Consider the following 24,082-nt stretch of genomic DNA (forward strand, 5'->3'; position numbering starts at 1 on the left):
TTTTGTCCTATTTTATATTAAATAAGACCTTAAATAGGACAAAAATTAGACTTGATTTGTTTTTCAACGTCGACTCATTGGGGGAAAAAAATTAAGTCAGTTCATATTCTTTCTCCTTCGTGTTAATGCTTTGGTTTGTTGGTTTCTTCCTTTGAAAATCCATCCAATCCAATAACACGACACAGTAGTTGGCCAAGCGGAAACCAAATTCAACGTCCTCGTCTCGTACAGGAAAACGTTTTGGTTGGCCATTTTCTTTAATCGCCACATGGATCATGTAAACATTAGTGACTTTGTTCTGTCAGCACTGCGATGTCCGAAAACATTCAAGCCGCTGTCCACTAGTGTGGCCCTTTATCTGGTATGTAACTATTTGACAGTCTTTCGTTTAGAAGAAGATTTGTCGCAGCTAAGAATGAAGTTTTAGCCAACAGCTAGTAGCATGTAGCCTAGCTTAAATGTTAACATGCAGCTAAAGTTATAACGCGAGCGCCACTCCCGTGTGTGTCCGCTTGCATCTGAAACTGCGCTGCTAAGTGAGAAGTCACGTTATCTGCTTGCCTTTGTTTATGCTAATGCCAGTAAAGTTGGTGGCTGCTGTCGGACGAGGATGTCTCTGAGGCTGCTCGCGGCGGATCCGTCAGACCGGGGCTCTCAGAGATGCAGGCTGGGTCCAGAATTGATGTCAGCGCTGGGTCTGAGGCTGGGCTCCCCTCTGCTGGTGTCTTTTCCCGAGGGAAGCTGCCTGTGCACCGCCTGGCCCCGGTCTGACCTGGCCGAGGGCTTCTTGCAGATGGATCTGAAGTGTTCCTCGCCCGGTCTGTTCTCTCACCCACCAACACATCACAGCCTGGACCCTGGCCAGCTCACGTCGGTTTCCTGCCCTAAACTGAAAAGTGTTAAGATAACTGTGGTAGTCCAGAGTTTTGATTTTAAGAAACACACACCTCCTCGCCTTGTCCACGAGCTTGTCAAAGACATGCTTAGAGGTTTATATGTCCACAAGAAACATGTGATAAACCTGGAGGATTTTGATACCGACATCACATATGTTGTTATTGAAAGCATCAGTCTGGATTCTACCGGTGCTGGATTTATCACCTCAAAAACTGGTGTGGAGGTAGCAGACATCCAGACGGTGCGGCATTTCAGGAATCAGCTGCAGGACCAGCACGGGGTCCCACTCGGCGGTCTGGAGGAGGTCAGCGTGTATTCACTGTCATGGCCTTATTTCTCTATTTGGTAACACCTGCACTAAGTTCTCATTTTATTGAAGTTTAGGTGAGTGCCACCCTGAGAGAGATGCTGCAGCTGCCTCTGCTCTATCCGGACACCCTGAGCTCTCTTGGTGTGTTGTGTCCCAGAGGTGTGCTCCTGGTGGGGCCTCCAGGTGTGGGAAAGACCCTGCTGGTCCGCAGAGTGGTGGCGGAGGTTGGAGCCAACCTGGTGGTGGTCAGGGGACCAGAGGTACAAAATGACATTAATGATATCCTTGTGTTTGCATTACATTATTACGTTAGAGGCATGAGATGCAGGAATGTCCTAAAAAATATGGACTCAGTCATCACTTTTGACCCACCAAAAGTGTATGGTGGTGTTGCACCTGCACAGACTCAGCTCTCTGCCTGTGTTTTCTTATTTTCTCATCATTTTGCCTTTGTCTTTAAAGCAATCCTCCCTCACACTCTTGTTATAACTGTCTTCAGATTTTGCTAGCTGTACTGGGACACTGATTTTGAAGTGGCCTTGTTTAGAATAAACATGTTTATGTTTTAATATTGAAATGCACTTTATGCAGAATTTTGTGTACAAAGGCAACGTTATTATTGATAGCAACTGCGAATGATTATTTCAGGTGGTGGGATCACGGCCGGGTGAGAGCGAGGAGAAGTTGCGTGCGGTGTTTGAGCGTGCTCGATCGGCAGCGGAAGAGGGTCCGTGTGTGCTCTTCTTAGATGAGTTGGACTCTGTGTGTCCGAGGAGAACCGGCTCGTCGGCACCAGAGAACCGCCTGGTCGCGCAGCTGCTCACGCTGATGGACGGGATGAATCGGTCCGATCGCTTCCTCATCGTCGGAGCCACCAACCGGCCGGACAGTTTGGACCCGGCACTGCGCAGGCCTGGACGATTTGACAGAGAGGTACGGATAATGAAATGTATAACCAAGCCCGTGACAGTAAATGGAAATAAACCTTTGATGCTTTGAATTTGATGTTTTTTCCCCTCAGGTTATCATAGGAGCTCCCACCTTGCAGCAGAGAAAAGCAATCCTGTCTGTTCTGTGTGCGAGGATGCCTGTCTGTCCCAGTGTGGACATGGCAGAGCTTGCACAGAGAACTACAGGCTATGTGGGAGCAGACCTCAGTGCCCTCTGCAGGGAGGCTGCCATGCACGCTGTACGGGAGCGCTTCAAGGTAAATACAGTAATGTTTAAGCTCCTTTCCGATTTACACGTAGTACCTTCCATCAGGATGCATCCACACTGCAGTTCCCACAGGCTCAAATGTGTCTTGAATCACGTTTCTCAGCTTCATTGACAATTTATTTTATATGTGGGAAAACTGACATTCGATGCACTTGGATTCACACTGCAGTGCATATGTGGACTTCAAATGTGATTCACACAGTCTAGCACATTCTAGCAGTCAGTGAATGTTGTGTGCAGACATATAAATTATATTTATACTCTTGTACAGGGGACCCCTGGGAAGGCAATATTGATACTGAGTGGATTATCTTCGTTAAACAAAGTGAATTGAACTGCAGTTGGTGCCAAGTGAAAGAACTGCTTTAATCCCTCCAGAGTGTTGAAGGCGCAGGCTTATGAATGTTCTTTTTCACGTGTTGTCTTGTTATTGTCGTCTGCAGAGCTCGGGAGAGCAGCTGGTGGGTATGAAGCACTTCCAGGACGCCCTGAAGTCGGTTCGTCCCTCCTGCTTGCGGAGCAGCCTGGGCAGGACGGAGCTCACTCCAGTGTCCTGGGAGCAGATAGGAGGCCTGGACGAGGTCAAACTCAAACTAAGACAGGTAAATGAGCGGCAGGGCTCGTCTTACACAGTGTAACGTGCACTGAGGTGTGATCTGAGCGTGTTTTCTGATAAGGAAATGCAATGTGTTTAGAATCAATAGATGTTACTTTCTCCCCCTTTGTCCTCTTGTGTGTCTGACCATCATAGAGCATCGAGTGGCCGATGAAGCACCCTGAGGCGTTTGTACGTCTGGGTCTGCGCCGGCCTCGTGGCGTGCTGCTCTACGGGCCTCCAGGATGCGCAAAGACGACACTTGTCAAGGCTGCGGCCACCTCATCTCACTGTGCCTTCCTGTCTGTCAGTGGTGCTGATCTGTACTCTCCCTATGTTGGAGACTCGGAGAAAGCTTTAGCGCAGGTACTTTCCTTTCACATCCTGTAGTAACAGCTGTGAGTGGGTCCTGTTTTTGTGTCTTCCTGTCTGTTTTATATCCATAACAACCTGCACCTGTCTGTTGGATTGCAGCTGTTTCGCCAAGCCCGGGCCTGCGCTCCCTGTATCCTCTTCCTTGATGAGATTGACTCTCTAATTGGCTCGCGGTCAAACGGTCAGATAGCTAACAGCACACAGACACGCCTCCTATCTGTGCTCCTGAATGAGATGGACGGGTTCGGTCTGAAGACGCTGGAGAGGAGAGGGACGGAGAAGATCCTCCAGGCAGAGGGAGTGGAAGAGAATCGCACGCAGGAACAGGTCAGATATTACGGATGTTTCTCACTCAACGCAGCATCCGATCAGTATGAAGCGATTTAGTCAACACGTTTTCTCTCCTGGACAGCTGGACTGTCAGGAAGTGTGCAACAAAGACGTGATGGTTATAGCTGCCACAAACAGACCTGACTGCTTAGACAGCGCCCTCCTCAGACCTGGCAGGCTCGACCACATCATCTATGTCCCACCACCCGACCAGCAGGTACGTTATTGGTTTCAAGGGCATAAAAAATGGAAAAAGCAACAATCTTGTTAGAAAAGTTTTGGAAAAGCCTTCTTGTGTCTATGTTTTTTGTGTCTAGGCTCGTCTTCGCATCCTGAAGGTTTGTACAGAGTCGATGCCTGTGGGTGCTGATGTGTGTTTGGAGGAGCTGGCCGAAAAGACGGAGCTTTACTCTGGAGCTGACCTGGAAAATCTGTGTAAAGAGGTAATGTTATGCACACAGCTCAATATTTTTTTTCTACATCTGGCTAGAAGATACAAACTGTAATCTTCCTGCTAAATGTTGACAAACAGACAGAGTAGGAATACATGAAAGTTGTTTTTGTTTTTCTAGGCTGCTCTGTTAGCACTACAAGAGGAGAACATGGAGGCTTCTGCCATCAAGCACGCATACTTCCTCCGGTGCCTCAGCAAAATGAGCCCCTCCCTCACTGCCCAGCAGATCCACAAGTATCAAACACATCCCAGATGACCAACGATGACCATTTTCTCTGCATTGATCAATTATATTATTACATAAAAAAATATTTTGAATTAAAATGAGTAAAACTTAATCTCTGGTGTTTGTTTGTTTTTTTTCCTTGTTTTATTGTCAGTGACAATCAATCATAAATAGTTTGAGATCTCAACTTCAAACTGTCCACCAGCTGTCTACTTTCAATGTTCAAATGTGGTCACAAGAGGGCGCTGCACACTCAGAAAATGTATTGATCACCAGCAATGTGAATGTGTGTTGACAAATTGGAATCCAGTGCTGCATTTCAGTAGAGGAAGCCCTGTCTGTGTACGTGCCTTTTACCTCGTACTACCTCTCATCCAGCCTACATCAGTCAGGCTCTCAGGATCCTGCGCTGAGACATCTGAAGGACTTCAAGGCAACAACAGGTGAGACCTGCCACACGCAGCTGCCTCCGTGACTTGATGATTTTAATTCACTGAACTGACTCTCTTGAGCTCATTATTAAGTGGAAATGTGATCACTTTCCCTTCAGGTGCTCGAGAATCTTGAAAATATGCCGGGATTTTTCCAGTTGTTGAGGAAGAAAAAGGAGGTGAGTTTTTTTACATTTTTGCTGCATTAGTGGTGATATTTGTATTGTGGATGTTGGACTTGTAGGATCTTGTATTGCATTTTAATATCAGTGCACAATTAAAAACATCTTTTTACATGTGTGTTATAGCTGATCCCTCTGGTAGCTTTCATCTCTTTTGCTGCAACAGGAGCCGCCTCTGCTGCTCTGTACTTCCTATTTACTAAACCCGATGTCATGTGAGTGTTATTGTATATATACTGTATTTATTTTTAACCCCTTTAAATTGCACTCTACATTTTTTGCTGTTTTCTTACTCTAATTTCTACGAGCCTCTGTCATGTAAGAAATGCTTCCAAACAATGTAACATTGTCATTCACTTTCACTTTTAGTTTGAATAAGAGCAAAAACCCAGAACCATGGGAGAGAGTGGACCCAACAAAACCCCAAAAGGTAAAATTCTGAAACATTTTATAGTGTTAGTTTGATAAAAGTCTTAGTATTATTATTCCTGTTGGCTTTTACATACAAGCAGAATTTTACAGCCTGTGCTGCAATTTGCTGAGTCACTGAGGAAGAAACGTTATCAAGTTAGTACCAGCCTGCTCTTGTGACATCAGAGTGAAGATGTTTAGATTAGTAATGGCCACCTATGCTGCTCCCCGTGCTACCTGTCCCTTTAAGTTTGTGTAACGCTTGAAAATGGGTTAAGGGGAGCCTAGATTTTATTTCTGGCGTTTCTCTGCAGCTCATCACCATCGGTCAGCAGTGGAAACCAGTGGAGGAGCTGGAGATTGTGAGGAAACTCACCAAGTAAAAAAAAAAAAAAGGCGGGCATCTCCTAGAAAGATCCACAGTTTGAGTACTTGCCTGCCCCCCATCAGTCTAACAGAATCCTTTCTGCACAAACTAGGATGCTTTGACACTCAGTGTGCGGAAATGCTTCTGCTCCACTGGTGGGGTTTCACCCTGCTCTGTAGTGGCTCAGCTCAAGGACGTCCATCCTCAGCAGTACAAAACTGTCATGAAGTCAAGTGAAAAAAAAAAAACTCACACTGGTTTTCTGGGATTCTGCGTACTGTCTTGTATATTTATATCAAATGAGTTTTGGTGTTTCATTTGAGACGGAAGTTGGTTGTCATAGCAACCCAAATGCTCTGACAGTTGATGTGAATGTACGATATTGTCTAAATGTGAGCAATGTACTGTACAGTGTCAATAAAATATTTACTGTGATCGTGTTCAACTTCCTGCATCAGAGTCTGTCTTTTGTTCTCATAAGTTCAGGAAAGTATAAACATATTAGTACAGAAATATCTGAATTACAGTGATAACATTAGTCTGGTGTTTGCTATGGAGCTGATAGTAACCTGAGCACATGTTTTGATTGGTATGGTGATATGAAATAGATGGATATACATACAGAAATAAAAATCTAAAATAACTGGACTTGTAAATTACCTCCCCCGCAAAAAATGTATTTAAATTTAACCTTTTGGCAGTACTACTGTCTGTGCGACCCTCTGCATGACTGCACTAGAACAACAAATGTGTATTAATCCATCCACTGAAAATAATCCCCACAAATGCACTATTAACGTTTGCTAAAAATGACAAAAAATACAGCTGCCTGGTGTTTCGGGAAATTCCAGATTATTTTTTACAAGTGAAATTATTTATTTATGACCTGTCTCGTCCTATGTCCTCCACTGTCTGAGGCAGAGGGTGAGACGTGTTGTCCATGATGGATGTCAGCTTGGCTAACATCCTCCTCTCACCCACCTGCTCCACAGAGACCAGTAGGCAGCCCAGGACAGAGCTGGCCCTCCTGACCAGCTTGTTCAGTCTCTTCCTGTCCCGGTCAGAGTCGTAAAATGTCCTAGCAGGGGCCTGCACACTCCAAAGTTTTAATAAAGTTTTGTTGTATTGTTGATCTTTGTATTTTATTGGGATTTGTTGACAATAAGCCTGTTCTTTTATGTCACATTTAAGTCTAGTAAATACATCTTTAAACAGACTTTTTCACAGCAGACAGACTGACCAGAGAGAGGACAGGTCCCATCCCAGGTTTCATTTCAGGTCGTTTACTTGTCCAAGTAAACACGCTGATAAGTTCCCGGGAAAAGACACACCTAAACGGCATGCGGCCATTGTCTGTGTTATCACATTTACTTGCTTTTCCTGCCGTGCAAGTTCAGAATGTCAGCCATGAAAATGTTTTGCCTCTCGTTATGCAGTGGACAAAATCTCACCTCAAGGTCCCACATGATTTATTTATTTCACATGTTTTATAGGTAACACAATAAAGTCTGAAGGGCTTTTTTTCCCCCGATGTGGTCCTCCAACAAGTTGAGGCTGTTTTGTCCACAGCTGTGTACATGGTCTAGAATCAAGTTGAAACTCAGGAGAAACAAGAATAACATTTCTTTCTTTAATCTCCATGTTTTACTTAAAGGACTCAAGCCGGCGTTTGTTTGAATGTTGTTTGCAGAGGAGAAATTGGTGCTGCCTGCCAGGACAGCAGTAAAGTAATTGCTGCAGTCAGAGTAATGGGCAAATGCACTCATCTGCTTAGTTTATGGCTGTGTGGGCACTGAGTGTTACCTTTGTTTTTCATAATCAGAGACAATCCTTTCATCGCTCACCTTGTGTCTCGGGTTGGAGAGCAAAAACATCAGAAAACACTCCCTCCTTCCCGCTGTGTCTGAACGTGTTCTGACTGGTGCGCACAGCCTATAGTGAACTGTTGGCAGCACTCCGAATCTGAAAGGCTATCTTATGAATTATTAAACGCAATCAAGAGAGAGAAAAGGGTGTAACATGGTATTGTCTCCTGATCTGTTTGAGTTGCTGAGTTTTATCAGAAAACATTGAGTGCTTCCCCTTTACTGTTCAAAGATTGCCGCCAGTGTGTTTTCTCATATTTTAAATGCTGCATGGATGCTTCTCAGTCATATTTTATGGCTTTAGAGAATGTAAACGGGTACCGTGCACAACCTCGAATTTACTATAAGTGCAGAGGTGTGAGCTACAGTTAGAACTTGTATTCGCTCATTAGGCCGTGTGCAGCTGAAAGGTTATTTCAGGAAACAATGAGAGAAGGGGAAGGATATAGTGTGTGTTGTGTCAGTGTGCGTACGTGACTGGGTCACAGATATGACACCGCAGCCCATGTGACCACCAAGCTACTGCTCACACAGTGTATCAGAAATGGAAATCCCCATGTGTTAAGAGTGGCACAATTCCATGCTCTAACTATGAAAACACTTTCACAAAATGAACTCTTTTCACCTGTAACTTTCACAAATATGCTTATTGTTTAGTTTACTATAACTGGTTGGGTTACTAGTGACTGACAGGAATCATCACTACAGTTTATGGTACCATAAAGTACAGCAGGTCAGGTGGATGTTCTAAACTATTGGCTCCACTGTAAGCCAAACAGAGGAGGTGGCCGCCTTTGGTTTACTGGCTCTTTGTTAACGCAGCTGTTGCTAGGAAACTGACACACTCTAAGTTAATCATGCTGTTAATTATAAACCCTTGACAGGTCTACATTTTAAAGATTAACTTTATTTTGTGTGAAAAGGCAGAAGTAGTTGGTGTTTTAATCTTTAATATAAGCAGTGATGATTACATACTGAATGTTCAATTACAGAGTTACACTTTCTGCCATTTAGCAACAGAGAATTATTCAGACTCCTCAGTTTTGACGTGTTAAAGCACAAATTCCCCCTCTGTTTGACGCCAAACTTGTGCATCAAATAATACAAAAAAATCTAGAGCAGGTTTTGAAGCACTTTGTGAATGTATTTTGGACAGAAGTGTTTTATGTTACTGTTCAGGCCATGTGTGCACCATCACTTAAGGAAGTGGAATGCAAACTATGTATATGCATTTAATCTTACCAAAATGATAACTACTGTAGAAGCACGCCACCTAGTGTTGAAAAGTGACAGTAACATATCCAGCATACTACATTTTACATCGTGGATTCTACGTTCATTCTTTCTTTATTTGTGTTTTTAGGTCACCAATGGATAACACGTTGAAGCGTCCACTTCAGTAAGCGTCAATCGGTCCAGAAAAATGAGTTACTGAGAGACACAAAAGATTAAATACTTTATTACAAACAAAAACAGTGATCCAGTTCCTGATTTCTCTTGATGGTTAACATCAGAGACGTGGAAAGGTTTACCATAAACCCGCCCACAGGCTCTCAACACGTGACACAGAAAACACTATTAACACCTGTTAATGATATGAAGAAAGCTGAGTACAGAGTGTAAGGCTGAAACCACACTGAAGTCAAACACTGTAGCATTTTACCCTTATTCAAGGACAGTCAGTTTGATTGTCAGTTGTCTGCTTAGGGTTACAATTAATTAAGAGACATGCTAAAATGTCAGTGAAAAAACTGTTGGCATTTTAAACGTTGGTCAGTGCAGCCACCACAAACTGCTTTAAAGTGGAAACAGACTGTTTGTTTGTTTAAACTTAACATTCTCAAATAAAAAAGACTTACTGCGCAGTGGAGAGGCAATATAAAAAAAATGACAGCATCCGCATTTACGACGGTGCCCTACAAGCCTGTGCTATGTGCCCTGCTGCCCGGCGGGATTTTCCCTTGGTTTACAACACAGAAAAAACATATCTGAGCGTGTATACAAACAAAACAGGAACTGTAAGGGTGGGACAACCGGAGTACGCTACAGGCTGAAAACAATTCAGGAGTTGCACAGAAGCCAGAAACAAAAGAAACAAACACACGTCGGAGTGCTGGAAAGTCGTCTGTTTCCACTTTAAGACTAAATCTAAAATCTGCCTTACAAGAGAGTCTGGCTGATAAATATTAATGATTAAATGCATGAGGTGAGACGTAAAGGGACACAATGATAAAGGTTTTTTTTTTGCCTCACTTGTGTGAGGAGTACAGCTTAAATGCACTGTGACAACAGTAAATATCAAGTGACATGAGGTAACTTTCAATTTGCTGACATCCTTAGTAAAATAATACAATTTGAGCGTGCAGGCCTCGCCTAGTGACAAAAATTTACAGTCTGATGAAAAAACATCAAACAGTAACATACAAAACAAAGTTACCTGTTGGTAATAGGCTTTAAAGGTGAATTAAGAGCAGAATTGTTTTTCCATTCTTCTCGACTGAGACTTCAAGCATTCAGACTCCATCCGGAAAGCTTTGCAAGCGTAAGAGCACATGGTCCCTGGAGGCTATCGTGATTCTTTAATTAGAAATGTGCATCTGCTGTTGTCCTTTGGCACTAGCCTTTTTCCCCTTTGAAATGTTTTCTGTTGCTCCTGCCATGGCACCGAGCTGCAACAGCGGCACAACAACAACGGGCCCTCGATCTGCTGACGTCCGGCTCCATGAAATGCTCTGTGGAATTCAAAGGGATCACAAGTCTCTCTTTAGGCGCTGGGAGGCTGGCAGTGTGCACAGCTGCGTACTGGCCTCTGCCTGTGTGTCTGGACCTGCACTGTGCACCTGGTGAGACCATAGGTGTGAAGCAGCAGGTGGCGAGCCTTTGCCTGGACGTCCTCCCAGTTGTTGGAACTAGAGGGCGCTGTGGAGACAAAAAAGCTGCCGTCAGCTCGGACAGTCTCCAGCGGCCTTCCGTTTGTACAGGAAGTCACAGAAGCACTCACAACCTGTTTGATCTGATTCAGATTTACTAAACCGTTATATCAGATCCATATATCACTGTGTATGCAGTCTGAAATTGTTTAAATTATGACAGTGTATTAAAATGCGACAACAGCTTTCGTTATTAATGTCAGATATTCAGACTGTCGGGGCTTCACATCTGTACAGATTATATTAACAATACTCCCGTCTCACTCACCAAAATGTTGTGGTGAGTGAGAGCTAAATACTTCAAAATCAGTCCAGTGTTAACATACAACAACTATGATAACACTGCAAGCAGCTTTTAATATGAATATATTTAGTCTCTGACTACTAAATGTCAGCATCAGTCATATAATATGTTCCATTAACGTAACAAACCTTCAAAATCAACAAAACATCATACTGTTTTTGAAACCTCTACAACAAGCAGCTCTTTGATCGGGAGACGGAGACGCGTTCCACGTCATGCCCTGGGTTTCACAGGCGAACATCATGAGATTATCGCTGCCCACAAAGATTATCTGACAAGATCCTGGCAGCCACAGTTTTAGTGGCTCTCTCCACCTCCACCGACAGCAAGACCCGGGATGTGCTGAGAAAGTGTCAGGACACAAATCTAACCTAATGAGACGACTTTCAGAATGTCCCACAGGACCTTTTGTCCAAGTGGACATTTTGACATGTCACAGCATTAAACACACAGGAATTATTTATAAAATTAATAAAGACTTCATTTCATTTAAAGGAAGCCAGTTTCAGCTTACTCACTGGAACGGTTTACTGAGACGTTTAGCCACTGCTAAGTCATGCTATGTCATCTGTGCCCTCTGCTGCTATGAAGGCAGAACAGGGAAAAAAACAGGTGCAGTCCCTTCCACATGCGATTACGAAAACATTCTTAGTGTCTTAATTTTTATTCTTGCTCAAAACATGTAAATTCAAGCACTTTCTTTCAAAATTCAAATTCATAAACTTTCAAGGATTTCAAGGATCCATGAGAAACCTGCTGTCTTAATTCATTCCATCTTCCTTGTGCATTACAACGTACACCAACAGACCGACACATCTTAAGGTCTCGTGTTTTGTCGTACATCTCTAATCCCAGCTCTGACAACATCTGCAAGTCTACGATGCTGCTGCAGTTACTTTTGTTTCCTGTGGGTGACTCAAGCTGCATGCATAGAAGTGCACTGACAATGAGCCAACAGCTCCCTCTTGTGACCAATCTGAAGACTGTTAAACATGGATAATGAGTAAGCTCTAAGAAATAATCAACACGCTCCAGGACCGACATTTACAGCGCCTTCAGTAACGGCCTCGACTTTGTGTCTCTAATCCAAACATACAGAGATAAATTAGTCTGTTCTTTTACATGACATTTTACATGCATTGTAGAAGGATACAACTGACCCTCAAGTTTCTTAAAGAGTTGAAAAGCAAAAATACTGCATGGCTTGAGGAAATGAGAGCTGAAGCCTCGAGCCACACTGCAACACGCTGCATTTAGCATAAACGAGTCTCAGCACATCGATCATATCGTGTCACATCACATCTACTGCGAAACATGAATGTCGTGGCATCATCAAAACAAATCCAACAAATCCAAAAACAAGCAAATTCCAGCGCATACTGACAAGACACGGACATTTATCACACTGCCAAATCAAAACTGGAAGCTAAACTAAAGCGGTCAAGCCAAAAGCAGATAAGTTATAAAAGTCTTGAAGACAAATGTTCCTGCATAACCTCAAAGGAAATCTTAAACAAATGATACTCCAAAATCCAGACACTCCAAGCCAGCAGAAACATATCCAACACACTGTCATCACCACAGAGTGTTGAATTAATTGTTTGAACATTTATTCAAATGACGTTTCTGCATTGAATTGCAGTGAAAAACTATCTGCTTACATAACTGATGAATTGTTTCAGTCATTTTTCAGTAGAGTGCAGATGTGAAATGTTCACTACATCCATCTCCTAAAGCTGAGGGATTAGCAGCTTTTCTTGGTCTGAGTCCACATTCAGACCTGGCATTAATATCCGTCCTCAGTGATCTGATCACAAGAGGCGCTCCAGCAACAAGCTCCAAACGCAGGTGTGAATACACCTATGACGTGTTCAGGACACACTTGGGATCCAATCACTCAGACCACATTCAGAGGTGATCTGGGCCACATATGACCAGCTGTTGTTTGGCTGATGTCTTTCGTGACCGGACAAAAAGAAGGCAAAACGACACGCACAATGGATTACACTCTGTCTGATGTTCATTACATTAGGTTCACTGTAATGCAAAATCACGTTTTGGCGCTCTCACACGCGAAGGAAAGCTGCAGATGTTTGTGAACACGCCGTCTGTTTCAACTGATTTCACAGCTGAAATAGTAACTACAACGTCCCCAGACTCCTTTCAAAAACTGCACAATTTTGAGAGCTGTCGGTTGAGGAGAAACTCAACAAACTTTCCAAAACAGCTGCAGCAAATTCTAAATCCTACATTCATTCTTGTAAATATTTTAGAATCGACTCAGATAACAGTAAAAAAGTAAACACAAATCATTAAATGTGACTAAAAAACCAAAACAAACTCACTCTGCTTTTGTGAGACAACTAAGAAAGTGCTACATAATGTTTTTTCTTTAATAAAATCCCAGAGTCGACTGGAATTCAAACAATAGCTCTGTATTTTAAAATACACTTCTTCATTCTTATTATGTGCAATGGTGTCGTGTAGCCACTCACTGAGCTGCAGATGCACCAGAGCTGCAGTCTTGTCAGCTGTCAGCGCCCACACGTTCAGCTCGTCGACTGACTGGACATCCTCGATCTTCTGAAGGTCCTCTTTGATTCGCACAGTGTCCAGATGCTTGGGAACACCTGGCACACGAAAACAACTTCATAATGCTCCTAAACCACTCCAAACACTCGACAACATAATCTGACAGGACTCTGAGACTGAGACCAAACACTTACCCTCCAGCACAATGACTATTGTGTCTCGTATGATGTGGAAAGTGGTGAAGACAACCAGAACGGAGAAGATGTAGGTACAGATGGGGTCTGCCAACTTAAACTCCGGCTGTGAAGTCAGAGAGTTACATCAGATCAACTGAAACGTTCTGGGTTTTTAGTTTTTTACAATTCCTGAACCATAATTAATTATTACAGCTGAAAGAAGACAATAAACTTTTTCTACACAACAGTTACAGGAAGTAACATTAAACGTAAATCATACTAACTGTTGACTGGAAACATTTGTGCCAAACGATTACCTTGAAACGGACAACGTAGGCAGCTATGAGCACCCCGACGCTCTGGAGGAGGTCTCCCAAGGCGTGGATGAAGGCAGCTCTTACAGCCAGGCTGCCGTGCTGCCTCTGCTGCTGACCGGGCCCAGCCGGCTGTGAATTTGAAGCAGCTGCAGCACCGTGAGCGTGACCATGGCCGTGGGAGTGGAGGTGACCACCTTGGTTTAACAAGAAACCCATTCTAAAGACACGAGAAAACAAAGGGAGGAGGACGGACTGATTTTAATTACCATTAGATGTATTTATTCGACTCACAACACGGTTTAACCCACTTACAAAACTGCCGTGAGTGAGTCTCGTTTTATTCACCTCCCAACTGTGGTCAATCATTACACACTGAAGATCAGCACCTTTAAGCTATGAAGAGCATCTTGGAGGCACTTTGGTCTGTATTGGTAATGCATGTCACAGATTTTTCTAAACAGACACATAAGGTGAGTATTTTTTACTTACATGAGGTTGACAGCCACTCCCACGGCTGCAGTGATGAGCATGACGTCTCCATCTATGTTGAAGTCTTGGTGTACCGTCCTCTGGATCGCCTCGTACAGCAGTACTGCCGTCAGAATGTAGATGAGCAGCACACTGAGGACTGCCGACACCACCTCTGCATCGGGAAGCCACAAGTCAGTTGTACAAATCACAAGATCACCCCCTCAGAAAATTCTGAGGGGGTCTTAAACACAAAGAAATACCTACAAGGGCTTAGAGGATCAAAAATGCTTACAAACATCCCCTAGTGTTGGAAACAATGTCAAAACAATGTATAACATATTTGAATGCCAAGAATCTAATCTCAGAATTTTAACTATGCGGTCTGTTAAAAATGATTGCCGTCAGTGCTTTAAGGGTTCATACTTCTCCTTTTTGACGTGAACAAAAACTTGTTAAGCCTCAAGCAATATGAGGATGTTATCTGTACTACTTGCTTTCTGTGATCAAATATATGTTGTATTTGTGTCTCCTGCAGGGATCCAGATTGCACAGTGTCCTGTTCTACGCTTATATAACTGATACTGTGAGTTACGTGTGACTGTCAAATTCAGTTTGAACACTGTTTTTACACTGTTGGTGACAACCTACTGAGGCATGGCCTAATCTCAAGTTAGCCCTTGATGAAAATAAAGCAAAATTCAAGCTATTCTCCAGATCCAGATGTATAAATTACAATAATATACAAAGCATATCTCCACGCTGACTGGATTCAATATTGCGAGAGAAACAGAATACAAATATCTTGGCATCCAGCCTGATGAGAAATTACATTTAAATGCAGCAGCATGTGGAAAGCCCCAATGGGCAGAAGCTTCTCTGTACACAGACAGAACCAGTTTCCCAGTGACGTGCAGAGAGGATTGTATAGCACTTTCCCTTTCACTCTCTTCCTGTATTCCAGCTATGTGGCCTCTACACTGAGGGTCCTGCATTTCATTGACTGTTCTGTCCTTATGATCACAGCCAGTCACAATTACAACACTCACCACTGTATGTTATCTGACAAAGGTTGGTTAGACAGTTGTTGGACTATTGCCATCTTATACCTTATCTTTACTCTGACCTGTAGTCGACCTCATGCAGCTCACGGTTGATGTTTCACATACTGTATGCCAGGTCTAATTTAGCAAATACTGCTTTTAGAGAGATGAGCAGATAAACAATTTTATTAATCCACGGAGGGAAATTAGGTACTATCCTCTAGTAAGACAGGACAGTCCCTAAAAAGCAGTTGAGCCTGTACCTTGTTTATTGTCTGCTGTTCTGTTCTAATACTGAAACTCTCTGTTCAAGTTATTTTGTTTTTCTTTGTTTTCACTGTTACCATTCTGCTCTGAGTAAAGATGGCTTGGTCACATGCGTCTTTTGCTTCAGGAAGTTAGGTGACAGTCATCTTCTGACTAAACAAAACAGTATGACAAAGTTATGCCACAACTCAATGAATAAAAGGCCCTTTTGAGTTATGTGGCAACAGTAGAGTAATAAATCAGGACAGATACTAATCTTACAAACATCCCCCTGATAGATAAATTCCACTGGTTAAATCAAGAAACAAAGCGTTATTGTAGTGAGCTGACAAACAGCCGTTTGCATATTAACATCCAAAGTGACCAGAGGAGTCTATGTTTAACAGTTATTAGCAGAATCTGCAATAATCTGCCTTTCTACTTACGGCTGGATCTAAAGCATCCTATCTGGAATATCTCTGACCTGGCTTGAACACTTTGCTGAGCACACACTTTCTCCTTTGAACATGATTCATCTTCTGCATCAAGGCCACACCTACTGTATCCATTGGCCTCACACAAGCCAAGAAGGAGTGTAAAGAAAGGGCTGGGGGGGGAGAACAGAGACTCACCGAGACGATGCAGTCCAAAGGTGAATCTCTTGGTGGGTGGCTTGGTGGAGAGCCACAGAGCCAGCAGTGAAAACAAAATACCCACGACGTCTGCCAGCATGTGCACGGCATCAGTCATAATGGCTAAGCTGTTTGACACATAACCTCCTGAAAGTAAAAAGACAATGTAAATAATAAAAATGGCATTTGAACTAACAACAGCAAACTACATGCAAAAGTCTATATTTCTAGACGTATGTATTTTTTTTTACAGAGACATAAAACAGTATATGACCTGATGTACCTCTAGGAGAGAGAAATCTAATTTAAAAAAAAAAAAACAACTAGTGAACTGTCACACACTAGAAACTATGTGCCGGTCACCACTTTCTCATAAGAAAACAAAAGCCCTCTATCTCATGTTGGAATGAAAGAATGAAAATGTTGAGTACATGACAACCCAATGGTTGACTACCAGTACATAAGATGCTGTCTTTTATGCATGTGCACATGACTTTCTTTTTGGTACATTAATTTGTAACCTTGAAAATGTGTTAACCAAAGATTAGTATAACAATAACAGCACTTAAGTACTTCACAGCAATGGATCAATCTATTTCTTTTTAGTTTTTTCTTTATTTTTGCAGGAATAGAGCTAGGGTTGATTGCCTGTGTAAATAATTTTCAAACTAACAACCAGAGAGAAAAAAATACTGCACAAAACAGCACCACACATAACAGTCCACCAGTGTAAGATTTAAATAAAATGATTATGATCAATTTAATACATACAAGGCAATCACTGGAGTTGACTCTTTTGTGTTGACTTTAGCCAAAGCTTGAGGCTGGTTTTAAACACAGCAAAGCTTCTTTTCTGAATATTATTGGGTATGCAATTCTAATTCCCAGTATTTTAACTGAGAAAGTCAATAATCTAAAAGACAGTTCAGCACAAACAACGCAACAGAACTGGCTTTTAGAGTTCAAACAGCAGAGGTTGAACTGATGGTTGGACATCTATAATCAATAATAATGGCTTCCTGCTGCTTTCAATCCAGTCTGACAGAAACCGCAGCAGCTATGTATGTATGATGTATGGCTGCGAGATAACAGTGATGGCTTTGATAATATGGACGCCTTTACAGTCCCTACTTCAATCCTATACATCAGACCTGAAACAAATATTATAAAGCTGACATTTTTTTGTGTTGTCCACATCAGACAGTTGATAATTGAATAATTCAAGATAATTCATAATTTATGATAATTTCTGGGGCAATAGTGTGTGAATAATTCTGTTATATCATCCTGGGCTCAACTCATCCCAATTACAAAAAATACATCAGTATCTGTCATTAGTTGGTAGTTACGTTGTGAAGCCCTTTAATTCAGATTACAATACATGAATTTTGGGCATCGGCCCACATCACGCACTAAGGGCCCTGTGACTGATCGGCCTGCTATTGTTATAAGCTGATATTCGTTATGAATAACTTGATCACTGGTCTCTTTGAAGGTCAATCAGAAGAGCCAATCAGACAAAAACGCAAGACCTGTGATCTACCTGAAATGGAAGTGAAAAAAGTGTTATTTGTGGTGCTAAATGTAATGAAAAATTCCTTTAATACAGCATATCCTGTCTGAAATAGCGCCTCTGCTACAGGTCAATCTAAAGGTTGATGTTTTATGATGCTGACACAGGTAGTCTTGGTTTCAACAAAGGTCACTGCTGAAATGATAAAATAAATATTCAATTAAAATATGAAGTGTGAGGTTCATTTTGCACTTACCGACGATTTCACCTGTCATGAAAAGTAAATATAGCAAAGCTGCGATGACAAGCCTCTTCATCACCCTCCTGTGCTTGATCTTCTCCCTTTTCTTGGTGCAGTTGTCACAGGGGTCCATATTTAACCCCGGGCTGCCCAGGCTGGAAGAGGATTCGAGCAGGGAGTCATCATCATCCGCCACCACCAGCGTGTTCACTGCCACTCCATTGGAAGGAGCTCCGGCAGAATAGTCTGACATCTCTCCGGAGACCACGACCTTCAACTTGTTGAATTTGGGGGTCTCATCCTCCACCAGATCGTCGGAGAAGTCAAAGGGTGCCGTGTCGCTCAGGTCCCAGTCGCTCCGATCCCTCCTGAAGGTGGACCGCAGCTTGCTGAGCAAGTTCCCACCTGACATCTTTAATGATTATGAGAGCAAGGTATAGTCAGTTAGGTTCTGCCTGTAGGTTATTGCGACTGCCTCCTGAGGTAATCATTTACATCTGAGTAGCTCGGCGTGGTTGACACTTGCATTTCGACTCCATTTTAGCACCTGGAGAAGAGCAATAAAGGAAAGTGACAGCAGACACCAGAGAGCATCGTTTTCACGTCAGTAACGTACAACGCAGCAATTTCTACAAATTGATCTCAACAGACCTAATCATCTCATTATCAAGCTGGTTCCCTGATGTGTTAAATACACCCCCCCAAGTCCCTCACATGCCCACATGAGGTGACAAACTTTCAGTTCAACAGTCCTTTTAAGAACAGCCTTCGCTAAACAGTAACAAGCTAGCATGTTAAGGTTAGTTATCTTGTCATGTCAGTGCGCGACAGATAAGTCTTTTACTGTGGCAGTGTGTTTAAAAACACGAGACATACTTACCCTGGAGATGTAGTCCTTGGTTTCACAGACTTTGTTGTTTTTTAATTAAAAACTGTCATGGTAAAAGTACTGTAAACATCAGACTCGTAACGCTGCCTCCGCAGTCGGAAGTAACACTAGCAAGTTTGGTTTCCTTCGCAGTCACGTGGTGACGCAGGAGTCACATGACTGTTTATTCGGACGCAGTAACAAATCCTACATCCTGCTGTCGTTCTTTTTATGTCTTTGCTCGACATAACTCAGTTCGTATCACACACAGTCAATGTTAAGTAGACAATCAAACAGGTAAGATTGTGTCGACTGAGATAAAATGTTTACGGACTGCGACGCTGCGGACTGTCGTGCTGCTAATGTGTCACCATGTCCATATTACGAAGCAACCCAGCAAGCTAGCTAAAAACTTCCTGAACGTTTGGCTCAACTGATAATTCCCGTCAGATTAAACTGTGATATCCATCTGTCTGTTTGCTTTGTGTCTCCTTATAGGTTATAAAAAAGTTGTCTGGGTCAACAGAGTCGTTGCATAATAGGTAGAGGGGATGGAAGATGAAGGACCTTCGTCCCAGAGTGAACTTCCACACAGTGAAGGTATGTTTACTGATACTTAACCTGCTCTCAGCTGTATACACCTGTCTAACCTAGAATGACCAGTCTGCCAGAGCTTCAGAAGAGGTTGCTCCAATCCAGCCTCGCTTTGTGCCTGTCATATGGCAGCTCATGCATCCTCATTCACTTGTGAGTTACCACTACTAGTTTGGAAGATACCATGGCCATCAAAACAGTGATTGGAGTTAAAGGTTGGGCATGCAGTTTGTGTTTATGTCTATATAACTCTTTGTACAGAAGGTTGTGTGATATATTTTAATTGTGAAAATCTGCAGCAGCAGCAACTGCAGAGGCTGACATATGCTGTTCTTACTGTAAGCCAAGCTCCAAAAATGATGGATCCTGCACTTCCCATTATGCAAGTCAAAACCACACTTTTGGCTCTGTTGTGTTCATGTCATGTCGGAGTTATCACTTCCTGACTTGTAAATGTCCAGGCTATGATTAATGACTAAGAAATGCTTTCTGAATGCTCTAATATAATCGACTCAGAAATCCAGGAGTGCCTGAAAACAAGTGAATACGCATCCTTCACATTAGTGTTTTTCAAATGCAGATTTAATGGATGTAGTGTTATATTGTCAGTGCACAGTTTTGTTAACCCTTACATGACCAGCTCTGCATTCATATGACTATCTTGAGTCATCTCATTAAGAATTAAGAATCACTTTATTGGCAGTATATATATTTTTACATACACACACTGAATTCGTCTTCTGCATTTGACCCATCCTTAGTTGAACACACACATGCAACACCCAACAAATTACATGCAGTGAAACACACACAGGAGCAGTGGGCTGCATCAAGTGACCGGGGAGCAAATTGGGGGTTAAGTGCCTTGCTCAAGGGCACATCAGCTGGCTAATGGAGGGGGGGAGCATTTTTCGCATTAATCACTCCACTCCACCACACCACACAAAAATATGTCCTGCCCGTCCGGTGGAGGAATCGAACCAGCGCTTCTCCAGCCTGTAGGCCACGGCTGTCCATGCTCATGACATGAACAGTCCCAAGTCATAAACATGAGTCTTTCTTATCTCTGCCATCTCTCCTATGTCACATGAAAGTATGATAAGTACAATGCCTGCTTGACTGCTTTTGGCCTTTACTTGACAAAAAGTTCACTTAAAACAATGCAAGCTGACATTTCAAGTGTCTCACTTCTCTTCTTCAAGAACAGAAGAGGTGAAAGGTAGCTTCCCAGATTTCAAGGATATCACTGATATGTTTGTGAAGCTAAAATCGCCATCAGACCACAACAAATTGGCAATAACTGGTTAATATAGAATATTTTTGGTGCAACACTGTGAAAATGCTTTGTGTGTTTAATTTCTCTTTAATATTTGACAGATCTCCAGGTGGCACAGCAGGGATCACTGACTCTGGAGAGCTCAGCACCTGTCGAGGACGTGTTTGTGGATAAGAAAGCAGTGGACAAACTGACTGAAGGATTACTCTCTCACTACCTACCAGATCTGCAGAACTCTAAACGAGCCCTCCAAGAGCTCACGTGAGTGTTTCCCTGCTTTGTGTTTCATGACACACGGTCATTACATCTGATGGTCACCACTAAGGTAACACTTAATAGGTACTGTAATGTATTTTCTATTATTTTTTAACATGCACCATTTCATCCAGTCTGCTTGAGAGGAAAACTACCAAAGTGCAAGGGGGTTGGGTTAGATCAGGAACAGGTAAATATGGGGCCAGTTAGTGTCGGTTTTAGTATATTGATTTGAGGACAATAAAAATAAAAAAGAAGCAATGAAAAACTATTCCTCCTTCTTTCAGAAATTTCTGTGATTCCCACAGAAACATGTTAACATACACAGACACCAGTAAGCAGTGAACAAACAGGCTGCACAGGAATTCATGCATCAGGCAGAGCCGGATGGATGGGTTGACCAGTTGCTTAAATGCTGGTAGTGTGTAATAAGTCACGGAAAACAACCTGAACTGTCTTTCACAAACATGTAAAATTCTGTGGGACACGTCTAAACATGCTGTCAATGTCTGAAGGATTAGCATATTTACTTTATTTACTTTTCTTTTTCTATCTGTTGACTTGTGGTGTTGAAAATTCAATAAATGTTCTCAATGTCTCTGTGAAAATGTGCACCCGAGGACATTTATTTCCTCCTATTCATTTCTGTCTCAACCAGACAAAACCAGCTGATATTGTTAGACACACTGGACCAAGAAGTCACCAAGTTCAGAGAATGTAACACCTTACTGGACCTCAATTCACTGGTGTGTTTGGACTGAAATATAAGCTCATTTGTGCTCATGTTGCTTTTGTTTGTACTTTCTGCACCAACCAGCAGCAAGGATTCCTAATGCAGTTTGTTCTGTCTTTAGTTTACAGAGGCGAAGATTTACCACAGTAAGCTGGTGAACATAAGGAAAGAGATGATTATGATCCACGAAAAGACAACTAAACTAAAGGTATCTCCAGTCTCAGATGGATTTAAGTGTTTTGCTAGCGTTAGTACAGTTGAGGCCGCGCTAAAAAGATAAGAAGCAAATATTGGTGGATGGTCCAGATTAAACAGTGCATACACTAATCAAATGCTGTTTGTGGTTTTCTTTCAGAAAAGAGCTTTGAAGCTGCAGCAACAGAAGCAGAAGGAGGCACTGGAGAAGGAGCAGCAACGTGAGAAGGAGCTGGAGAGAGAAAGGCAGCTTATTGCCAAACCTGCCAAAAGAACATAGAAACTCCACGTATGTCTGCTGTGTTGATGGAACATACATGTGGTTTTGCATGTTTTAGCCTGTTTCTGACATATCAGCTCAGAGATACATCAGTGTGCGCCATTTCCCAAAGTGCAAATGTTTTAAATTTAAAAGGATACATTTTGTCGCATGTTTGCCTTTGACAGAATGTTGTAGGCAGTCAGACAGGCAAAGTGAGACCATGGAGACAGGAGGTGAGATGCAGGTAGTATTTCTGACCAGATCCCAACCAGGAACCACTGGGACCCTGAAGCCCCAGCTTTTTTTTTTTTTAGGTCTTTGAATGCGTTTCCATCACACTGAATATTGACGTCAACTTTTACTTATTGTCCAACTTCAATGCAACAGGTGTGCTTACCACATACCACAGTGTAGACAAAAAGAGTAGATATGACTTTTTACAAGACTATCTCAAGCAGGTTTTTATAGTACCGACCATTTTAACTGGAGCTGTGGAACTTGAGTTCAGGGTTTTTGGCGACAGCTTATGCAATCAGATGTGCTGTGAGAAACTGAAGTTGGTAGAATAGGACTGAGGTTGGCTTTAAAAATATTTCTCTCCAACAGTATTAAACACTGTACATGTGTTGCATCATTTTTAGTATTTTGTTTTGGTTGAGATATTTGTTGTTAATCCAAACTGATATCTTCTTCCTGCTGTTTCTTAAGCTGTATGACGACACTCAAACATATTTATATCTACAGTGGGCAACAAACAAGAACAAGCAAGAATTTTAAAATTTGAAAGTGCGAAACAGTCTTTATTGTAAGAAATTCAAAAAAGGAAAAAAAAATATTTAGAAATACTTTGGAAAATGGTTCATTTCGTATAAAGTATTTGTGATTCTTGGGCTAAAACTTGCATGATCACTGGTATGATCATTTATGTCCGATATTGCCAAGATGAACACAAACCAAAGATATGAAGTGTATCATGAAATGCTGGTACTTCCTGTTGTCAACCGTCGATGAGACACACAAACTCGAGCACTTCCCTGAGAATGGAACAAATTACTCAAAGACATTTTTTGCAGCTGTCGGAGAACGACTGGGAGGAGAATCGATGTGTTTGCTTTCTTTTTGTTAAAGTCTTAATATATGTTGCCGCTGGGCTTTCAAGTTCTGTTAGTGTTGAATGTTATAAAATGGATGTGTTGTTTAAAATCAGATAGTTCTGCACTAAACCTAACTGACTGTATTTCTGTGATTCAGATAAACAACATGGACTGGTTTGTAGCAAAGAGATTTGTATGTTTAATTTTTCCAGATTTAATTAAACATTTTCTGAACTGTACATTGCAGTATGTGTGAAGATTAGTACATTCTCTGGTGCTATTTGCCACTGTTGCAAACAAATTATATTGTAAAATGGTCTCCTAAATGTGTTTGCAAGAGATTCACGTCTCCATATCTGGTAACATGGTGTAAACTTCCCCTTTTCATGCTCAATGATTTGACTGTGTTAACTGCAGTAAGCATCTCAGTCCAGCAGGGGTCAGCAGAGACCAGAACTCATTTCTCCAGCCGTGATCCTCAAGTGTGCTCTGTGGAGGGCTGGCTTCCTGCTGGTGTCTTCAACATTTTTACACCAGCTGATGTCGCTGCTTAGCACACTTATAATAAGAGAGGAATATTTAATCAGTGAGTTCAGCCTGTTTTATCTTTGGTTTTAGCTTTTTTCTTCCATGCATTGTACGCAACTGAACATTTAGGGTGCAACACATCATGTAACAGCAGCTAACAGGCTGGTAGAATGGAGCACCAGGACTGATCTTGGTTTACAGACTTAGTTGGTTC

At 42.2% G+C, this 24,082-nt stretch overlaps 4 protein-coding genes across 6 annotated transcripts; 3 read left to right on the forward strand and 1 right to left on the reverse strand.

Annotated features, from left to right (window-relative positions):
* Positions 1–203: 203 nt before the first annotated feature.
* spata5l1 (spermatogenesis associated 5-like 1) lies at positions 204–4,517 on the forward strand. 2 transcript variants are annotated; one of them, XM_046392882.1, is made up of 11 exons: positions 204–361; positions 583–1,201; positions 1,282–1,467; positions 1,856–2,140; positions 2,229–2,414; positions 2,869–3,027; positions 3,177–3,386; positions 3,495–3,722; positions 3,808–3,942; positions 4,043–4,168; positions 4,298–4,517. In XM_046392882.1, exons 2-11 carry the CDS (start codon positions 611–613, stop codon positions 4,433–4,435), a joined length of 2,244 nt encoding a protein of 747 aa, XP_046248838.1. In that variant the 5' UTR covers positions 204–361; positions 583–610; the 3' UTR covers positions 4,436–4,517. The 2 variants fall into 2 exon arrangements, with proteins under 2 accessions (XP_046248838.1, XP_046248844.1); XM_046392888.1 differs by having other exon boundaries at positions 234–361; positions 588–1,201.
* A 188-nt stretch (positions 4,518–4,705) lies between these two features.
* c1h15orf48 (chromosome 1 C15orf48 homolog) lies at positions 4,706–6,073 on the forward strand. The gene is made up of 5 exons (XM_046392899.1): positions 4,706–4,848; positions 4,956–5,015; positions 5,145–5,233; positions 5,388–5,448; positions 5,744–6,073. The coding sequence occupies exons 2-5, from the start codon at positions 4,977–4,979 to the stop codon at positions 5,810–5,812; spliced, it is 258 nt and encodes an 85-aa protein (XP_046248855.1). The 5' UTR covers positions 4,706–4,848; positions 4,956–4,976; the 3' UTR covers positions 5,813–6,073.
* A 3,031-nt stretch (positions 6,074–9,104) lies between these two features.
* On the reverse strand, positions 9,105–19,092 carry slc30a4 (solute carrier family 30 member 4). Of its 2 annotated transcripts, none has more exons than XM_046392912.1 (8): positions 18,944–19,092; positions 18,079–18,610; positions 16,310–16,456; positions 14,410–14,563; positions 13,921–14,137; positions 13,622–13,727; positions 13,391–13,525; positions 9,105–10,580 (listed from the first exon to the last, which is right to left on the reverse strand). In XM_046392912.1, the coding sequence occupies exons 2-8, from the start codon at positions 18,473–18,475 to the stop codon at positions 10,426–10,428; spliced, it is 1,311 nt and encodes a 436-aa protein (XP_046248868.1). In that variant the 5' UTR covers positions 18,476–18,610; positions 18,944–19,092; the 3' UTR covers positions 9,105–10,425. The 2 variants fall into 2 exon arrangements, with proteins under 2 accessions (XP_046248868.1, XP_046248881.1); XM_046392925.1 differs by having other exon boundaries at positions 18,079–18,475; positions 18,944–19,075.
* bloc1s6 (biogenesis of lysosomal organelles complex-1, subunit 6, pallidin) lies at positions 19,092–23,586 on the forward strand. Its single transcript, XM_046392937.1, has 6 exons — positions 19,092–19,228; positions 19,430–19,531; positions 20,903–21,062; positions 21,715–21,802; positions 21,911–21,997; positions 22,145–23,586. The coding sequence occupies exons 2-6, from the start codon at positions 19,483–19,485 to the stop codon at positions 22,262–22,264; spliced, it is 504 nt and encodes a 167-aa protein (XP_046248893.1). The 5' UTR covers positions 19,092–19,228; positions 19,430–19,482; the 3' UTR covers positions 22,265–23,586.
* Positions 23,587–24,082: the final 496 nt, after the last annotated feature.

This window comes from Scatophagus argus, chromosome 1 (genome assembly GCF_020382885.2).
Source record: "Scatophagus argus isolate fScaArg1 chromosome 1, fScaArg1.pri, whole genome shotgun sequence".
NCBI classification, from domain to species: domain Eukaryota; kingdom Metazoa; phylum Chordata; class Actinopteri; family Scatophagidae; genus Scatophagus; species Scatophagus argus.

Excerpts from the sequence above, each read along its gene's own strand:
- spata5l1 (XM_046392882.1), top strand. The coding sequence starts at position 611 with ATGTCTCTGAGGCTGCTCGCGGCGGATCCGTCAGACCGGGGCTCTCAG. Across the intron at positions 1,468-1,855 it reads TGGTGGTCAGGGGACCAGAG|GTGGTGGGATCACGGCCGGG; the intron begins GTACAAAATGAC and ends TGATTATTTCAG. Across the intron at positions 2,141-2,228 it reads CTGGACGATTTGACAGAGAG|GTTATCATAGGAGCTCCCAC; the intron begins GTACGGATAATG and ends TTTTCCCCTCAG.
- c1h15orf48 (XM_046392899.1), top strand. The coding sequence starts at position 4,977 with ATGCCGGGATTTTTCCAGTTGTTGAGGAAGAAAAAGGAG. Across the intron at positions 5,016-5,144 it reads TGTTGAGGAAGAAAAAGGAG|CTGATCCCTCTGGTAGCTTT; the intron begins GTGAGTTTTTTT and ends TGTGTGTTATAG. Across the intron at positions 5,234-5,387 it reads TTTACTAAACCCGATGTCAT|TTTGAATAAGAGCAAAAACC; the intron begins GTGAGTGTTATT and ends TTTCACTTTTAG.
- slc30a4 (XM_046392912.1), bottom strand. The coding sequence starts at position 18,475 with ATGTCAGGTGGGAACTTGCTCAGCAAGCTGCGGTCCACCTTCAGGAGG. Across the intron at positions 14,138-14,409 it reads GGAGTGGCTGTCAACCTCAT|AATGGGTTTCTTGTTAAACC; the intron begins GTAAGTAAAAAA and ends TCGTGTCTTTAG. Across the intron at positions 10,581-13,390 it reads TCTGGTGCATCTGCAGCTCA|CGCCCTCTAGTTCCAACAAC; the intron begins GTGAGTGGCTAC and ends TTGTCTCCACAG.
- bloc1s6 (XM_046392937.1), top strand. The coding sequence starts at position 19,483 with ATGGAAGATGAAGGACCTTCGTCCCAGAGTGAACTTCCACACAGTGAA. Across the intron at positions 19,532-20,902 it reads TGAACTTCCACACAGTGAAG|ATCTCCAGGTGGCACAGCAG; the intron begins GTATGTTTACTG and ends AATATTTGACAG. Across the intron at positions 21,803-21,910 it reads TACTGGACCTCAATTCACTG|TTTACAGAGGCGAAGATTTA; the intron begins GTGTGTTTGGAC and ends TTCTGTCTTTAG.